Source organism: Takifugu flavidus, chromosome 9 (genome assembly GCF_003711565.1).
Source record: "Takifugu flavidus isolate HTHZ2018 chromosome 9, ASM371156v2, whole genome shotgun sequence".
Taxonomy (NCBI): Eukaryota; Metazoa; Chordata; class Actinopteri; order Tetraodontiformes; family Tetraodontidae; genus Takifugu; species Takifugu flavidus.
Window position 1 is genome coordinate 8,482,821 of NC_079528.1, and position 6,867 is coordinate 8,489,687.

The following is a 6,867-nucleotide window of genomic DNA, read 5'->3' on the forward strand; positions in this document are numbered from 1 at the left end:
TTTAATTACCACATTTGTGCTCCACAACTCAAAGATTTCATTTAATATGAACACAATCTTAAAATCAACTTTTTTTTGGCCTTTGATAACCCCTTAAAACTATTAGAAGTAGCCTAAAAAGTGCATTAGATGATTTTAGCATCTGGAATGCACAATTTTTAAAAAAAAAAAAAATATTACTACAGTTTAGTTAGTTAATAAAATTTGGTTTTATGTATCTTAAAAGAAATAATTGAACATCATAAAGTTAAAGCACGCGGTACCATCCATTGAGGCTACAGTGGTTCTAGGGAAACTGAACTCCTGGAATATTCATTCTGTAAAGTTTAGAGTTCAGTTCCCTTCAAGTAAACAAATGTCGTACCGAAACATTACTGTTGAATGTATAAAAGTTAAAAATACTAAAATGAGTAAAATGTTGCCGTGACGCCCTCTAGTGGAGAGGTGCCGTAACCACGAGACCTATGAGGAGTGGGTCTGGTCCCTGTTGAGGGTCTGGTCCCTGTTGAGGGGCTGATCAGCGAGCAGCGGGCTGCTGCTGCTGGCATCTTCCTCTTCTGCCTCCACCCGTCGGTACGGCGTGTGGAAGAAGACGACGAAGCAGCAGGCGAAGAGGCAGAACAGTCCGGCCAGCACCAGCATCGACACTGTGGCCCAGAAACACCCAGACAAAAGGACGGTGTTGGTCAGGTGACTCTCACAACCTGGAAGGTGCTTGAGTTTAAAACTAGGAGCGGCTATTATTCTGGAATAAGGAGGATTTACGAGATGCTCTTCAGAAACGGGCTAATTAAAACAAAACGAGCGTGTTGCTCGTTGGACAAGTGTGATTCTCTTTGGTTTTAAATGCCAGTGTTTAGGTTGGAATCCTCCCTCGTCCAAAAACATCACCACCGGGAGCGCTGAGGGCTCGTCCGGGAGTCGAACCCGGGACCTCTCGCACCCGAAGCGAGAATCATCCCACTAGACCAACGAGCCACAGCGTGAAGGAGCAGCCAGGACACAGGTGACCCACCTGTCCAGCTCAGGTCGTCACCCTGGCAGGTGGACAGAGGCGCCTCGGTGATCCGGGTGGTCAGAGCCTGCAGGAGGACCACGTAGAGGACGCCCTGGACCTGCCTGCGGAGGACGGATCGGGAATAAGTTGGATTCGCATTTGTGCAGGTGTCAACGTTCACCCTCGTACCCCGACATGACGATGATCCCCGTTGACGTCGCTTCTCCGACAGGGTAGGAACACTCCACGCACAGCTCCATGGCCACCGGGTAGGCGGAGTTACCAAACAGGCCCAGGAGAGAGCAGACCACCGCCACGACCGCTCGCTGCTGCTGGAGCTGGGACACCTGGGGGAGGGGGAGGAAAACCACCAAACGTGGGTCTGATGTGGCCACAGGAGGCCTGAAGGGGCGGAGCTTTTATTCAGTAAGGAACAGAACCGGGAGCCCGGAACAGCACGTTTCCCGTTCGCCCAGAACAAATCTGCTCGTCCAGCTCGGTGCCTCCCGTCACACCGCAGCCGAGCGCTCAGATCAGAACCTTCAGCAGGTTTGGTACCGTGTTCTCACCAGGGAGAAGGCGATGAGGGCCAGGGCGGTCAGGACCATGCTGGCTTTGACGACCTCGGTGAACCTCTTGGTTCTGTCCACGTAGAAGCTCAGAGCAGCGGCGCCCAGAACCCCGAACAGGATGACAACGCCACGCAGAGGCCAGCAAAGTCCTGCACACAGGCGACAGACGGAGCCGGAGAGGTCCGGTTCACGCCTCCAGGCAGATGTGTGTGTAGCTGATGTGTGTTGATGTGTGTAGCTGATGTGTGTTGATGTGTGTAGCTGATGTGTGTAGCTGATGTGTGTGTTGATGTGTGTAGCTGATGTGTGTTGATGTGTGTAGCTGATGTGTGTAGCTGATGTGTGTAGCTGATGTGTGTTGATGTGTGTAGCTGATGTGTAGCTGATGTGTGTTGATGTGTGTAGCTGATGTGTGTAGCTGATGTTGTAGCTGATGTGTGTTGATGTGTGTAGCTGATGTGTGTGTTGATGTGTGTAGCTGATGTGTGTAGCTGATGTGTGTAGCTGATGTGTGTTGTGTAGCTGATGTGTGTTGATGTGTATAGTTGATGTGTGTAGCTGATGTGTGTTGATGTGTGTAGCTGATGTGTGTAGCTGATGTGTGTTGATGTGTGTAGCTGATGTGTGTTGATGTGTGTTGATGTGTGTTGATGTGTGTAGCTGATGTGTGTAGCTGATGTGTGTTGATGTGTGTAGCTGATGTGTGTTGTGTAGCTGATGTGTGTTCTTACGCTGGTGTATCCCTGGACACACAGGACCTGGTCCAGCAGCGTGTTGAAGGCGCTGAACGTCGCCATGGCGGCGCCGCCGCTCAGCAGCAGCACCAGGTAGGCTTTGTTCTTCAGGAGCTGGGGAGGATGGGGGGGGGGAGGAGAGGAGGAGGAGGAGGAGGAGGAGGAGGAAGAAGAGGAAGAAGAAGAGGGAGAAGCCGGAGGAGGAGGAGGAAGGAGGAAGAGGAGGAAGAGAAGGAGGAGAGGAAGAAGAGGAGGAGGAAGGAGGAGGAGGAAGAGAAGGGGGAGGAGGAAGAGGAGGAAGAGAGGAGGAGGAGGAGGAGAAGAGGAGGAGGAGGAAGAGGAGGAGGAGGAGAGGAGGGGAGGGAAGATGAGGAGGAAGAGGAGGAGGAAGGAAGAGGAAGAAGAAGAGGAGAAGGAAGAGGAGGAGGAGGAGGAGGAAGAGGAAGGAGGAAGAGGAAGAGGAAGAGGAAGAGGAGGAGGAAGAGGAGGAAGAGAAGGAGGAGGAGGAAGAAGAGGAGGAGGAAGAGGAGGAGTCTGAAGAGAAGGGGGAGGAGGAAGAGGAGGAGGAGGAAGAAGAGGAGGAGGGGGAGGAGGGGGAGGAGGAGGAAGAGGAGGAGGAGGAAGAGGAGGAGGAGGAGGAAGAGGAAGAGTCTCTTCCAAGAGGAGGAGGAGGATTCTTAGAGGAGGAAGAGGAGGAAGAGAAGGAGGAGGAGGAAGAAGAGGAGGAGGAAGATTGAGGAGGAGGACTCTCCTTTTTCTTAGGAAGTCTTCTTCCTCCTCTTCTTCTTCTTCTTCGTCCTCTTTCTTCTTCTTCCTTCTTCTAAGAGGAAGAGGAGGGGTTTCTTCGAGGAGGAGGAAGATCTTCCGCTTCTTTCTTCCTCTTCTTCTTCTTCCTCTTCTTCTTCTTCAAGAAGTCCTCCCTCCTCTCGAGGAAGGCTTCTTCTTCTCTCTTCCTCTTCTTCTTCCTAGATTCCTTCTTCCTCTTCCTCTTCTTCTTCCTAGAGAGGGAGGAGGAGGAGTCTTCTCCTCTTCTTCTTCCTCTTCTTCTTAGGATTCCTCTCCTTTTTCTTCTTCCTCTTCTTCTTCTTCCTCTTCGGAGGGGGAGGAGGAGGCCTTCCTTTCTTCTTCTTCCGGAGGAGGAGGCTCTTCCTCTTCCTCCTCTTCTGAGGAGGAAGAGGAGGAGGAGGAGGAAGAGGAGGAGGAGGAGGAGGAGAATTCCGTTTCATGAGGAGGAGACACCAGTGGCGCTGAACACCTGCGGATTCGACCCGCTCAGGAGCCAAACCCCTGCTTCTCTTCTCCACTTCCTGTTTCCTGCTGCCTGAAACACCTGGGGGCAGATGTGCTACACCTGGGGGCAGATGTGCTGCCCCTGGGGGCAGATGTGCTGCCCCGGGGGCAGATGTGCTGCACCTGGGGGCAGATGTGCTGCACCTGGATGATGACCCACACCAGCAGCAGGGGGATGCGGCCGCGTTTGTTCTCACCAGTTTGATTCCCTGGAAAAACGGCTCGGAGCTGGACGACACCGCGCCGGCCGAGGGCGGCGTCGGGGGGGTGCTGCTCCATATCCCCACTGTTGCTAGGAAACAGGAGATGCACGCCGGGACCGCGTAGACAATCAGCTGAAGGAGGGACAGAAACAGAGATGAACGGAGTCGGGCTCCCACAACGCTCTGGGAAGTTCTGGGAAGTTCTGGACGTCTGCGCCGCCCACCGTTCCAAAACAGAACCTTCCCATTTTTTGTCAGTTCTCTTTTTGGGAAAAAAACGTCCATCAGAGGCAGCAGATGAAAGGATTTGGGTGTGAACCGGACCCACCAGAGTCGGGATCTTCGCCGGTGCGGTAACGACCCAGGGAGAGACGAGGCTGCTGAGCAGCATTCCCAGGAGGTTGCCTACGAGGGGGAGGAGGCAAAGTCAGGCTGTGGACAACAAAAACTGCCCTTCTGCTGCTGATCCGTGGACATTCCGAAGATAACGTGAACCAAACTTTGGCCCTTCGTTGAGCAACAACCTCCCTTCATTTCTAACTCAGAACCGGCTCAAACTGACGCCTTCATGCTCGTCCAGAGGAAACTGGGCCCAGGTGATCTGAGACAGCAGCGCCGACACGGACGCTCATTCACCTCAGACTAAATAACGCTCGTGTTTCGATCACTCACACATCTGCAGGTTGACGGAATTATTTTAAAAGGAAAAGAAACAAACGTGAATGCAGATAATTACTCAAGGGGCGGACAGCGGCCTCTACAGGCAGGAGACGGTACTGCAGCGCCTGCGCACAGCTGCGTTATTTTTTTTATAATTTAGTTTGAAGCGTCACCAATAATAGTTCAACAGGCCTGGAGCACTAAAGGTCATGGGTGATGGTCCCCGGAGCACTAAAGGTCATGGGTGATGGTCCCCGGAGCACTAAAGGTCATGGGTGATGGTCCCCGGAGCACTAAAGGTCATGGGTGATGGTCCCCGGAGCACTAAAGGTCATGGGTGATGGTCCCCGGCCAGTGTCACACGTGTGGTGAACTCACACATGGAGGCGATCATGTTGGCTGTTGCACGCTGGCGATCGGGGAACCAGAGCGCCGCGAGCTTGGTGGGGGCGAACAGGATGAAGGGCTGGCCCAGCGCGCCCAGGGTCTGGCCCAGCATGACCACGGCGTAGCGCAGCGTGACGCCTTCGCCCGCCAGCGTCCCACAGACGCGCACCAGCGCACCAACGGCGCCCAGCCAGGATCCCAGAATCAGCTGCGGTTCGGACGCACAAAAACACACAAACGTCACGAAGCTGCAGGGAATAAAGTGAACAGCCCATAATAGTTCAACTGCAGTTTGTACCGTGATCCGCAGCCCGAGGCTGTCCATCATCCACGTGGCGCCGAGGGTGAGCGGGATGGCGACCACCATGAAGACCACGGAAAACCAGTTGACCTCCTCCAGACTGACCCCCAGGTACTGGGACGTCTGGGTGGCCACTGGGGCAAAGGTCAGCCATATCTGGGGAGGACGTGACGACATGTGAGCGGGTCGGGGTTCTGGATCCCGGTCGTGTTGAGGGAGAAACCCCCACGAGGACCAACAGATGAACCCAGGCTTCGTTTTGGGAGGAAGTGACTTTTCCCAGACAGGAAGTAGGTTCAGATTATTGCACACGCGGGCACTTTTTCCTTTAGCTCCTCCCCCCATCGCGTGAGCGGAACCACCTGCTGACACAACTGAGCCGGTTTCACTTCTCGGAATGGAAGAGTCGCGTCGGCACCAGCGCGCGCGCGCGCGCACGCACACGTGCACGTCTGACGCTCGAGCTTTTGAGTGACTGGTCCTTTCCAAAATGCCACCAGAGCTTTAGTTTAAGAATGAAACATTTGTCTGAAAGGGCTTTAGTGAGCATTATTCCTGCCCCTACACGTGATACACTCAATATTCAACTAGGCAGAGGTCAGAGGTCAAAGGTCCCTGATTTTAGCACGGAGCCCATTTATTTTACCATTAACACTGATTAATAAAATGGTCATTGTAACTGTCAAATGGCCAAACTCCCCTATGAAACTAGAATTTAAAGACATTTATTGACATGAATTCCACTCGGTCACATGACCAGTTGGGATCTTGTTTGCGAACCTTTACTATAACTTTATTTTCCTCCTGGTGTTTTATTGGAAAGTCTTAAGCCATTTCAAACTGCATTTCTTTGCGGGGATGTTAACCACTCTTTTCAGTACTCCTGAGAGTTGGGCCCCAGGTGTGACGATGAAGCCGAACCCCGCAGCAGCAGAACCGGGTCGTTAGCAGCTTGCTAAGCTAACTCACCATCGCGTTGCAGCAGCTTGACAGACACAGCACCAGCAAGACGAACCATCTCCTCTTGTAGACTTTAAAAAGCGGCGGTCTCCTGTTCTGTTCTGGCTCCGGGATCTCCTGAACACCGGTTCTGGAATCGATCCGAACTTCGGAGTTTCCTCTGCGGTTCTTCTCCATATCGGCGGAAACATCAAGGCTTAAACTGGTTTACGACTGTGGACATCAGCAGCGGACGGATGGACACGAAATAAACGCAGACCCCGCATGTCCCGCAGAGGTAAACGTTACCTGTGAAGCGAGACTGGTCGGATGACGTCAGCACAAGTTAGTTTAGGATTTAGGTCGGGAGTGTCCAACAAAAGATCTCCTACAAACAGGATGCATCACTCTCTCTGTCAGTTCAGATCATTGTTATAGTACAGACAAAACTGAAATATTTATCAAATGTGCATTAAATTAGCAATTCACTAAATAATTCCAAAAATGTAGGTTACTGTTAAATACGTTAATATTAAGCTTTTTTTTTACAAATTTAATTCCACTCAGCTTCTCTATTCATTTGTTACTCATATGTTTTCCACATTGAAAAGTAGCTGTCATCTGCTGCATATTTCACAGATTACAGGACACACAGACCAGAGGGATTATTACTTTTTATTCTGTCCACTAGTGATTTATTCTGTCCACTAGTGATTTATTCTGTCCACTAGTGATGTCGGATCCCTCAACGCCTGCTTATTTACGCTCTTTTTGGGGAAACAGA

General features: G+C 51.9%; 1 protein-coding gene and 1 non-coding gene across 2 annotated transcripts; both read right to left on the reverse strand.

Annotated features, from left to right (window-relative positions):
• Window positions 1–13: 13 nt before the first annotated feature.
• slc49a3 (solute carrier family 49 member 3) lies at window positions 14–6,793 on the reverse strand. Its single transcript, XM_057043504.1, is given in 11 exon segments — window positions 14–647; window positions 1,016–1,119; window positions 1,187–1,344; window positions 1,567–1,691; window positions 1,694–1,718; window positions 2,301–2,417; window positions 3,791–3,928; window positions 4,125–4,201; window positions 4,835–5,051; window positions 5,142–5,300; window positions 6,114–6,793. Coding segments are annotated over 11 exon segments (1,473 nt in total). The 5' UTR covers window positions 6,282–6,793; the 3' UTR covers window positions 14–462.
• trnap-cgg (transfer RNA proline (anticodon CGG)) lies at window positions 907–978 on the reverse strand. Its single transcript has one exon. It is a non-coding gene; the product is annotated as a tRNA-Pro (tRNA).
• Window positions 6,794–6,867: the final 74 nt, after the last annotated feature.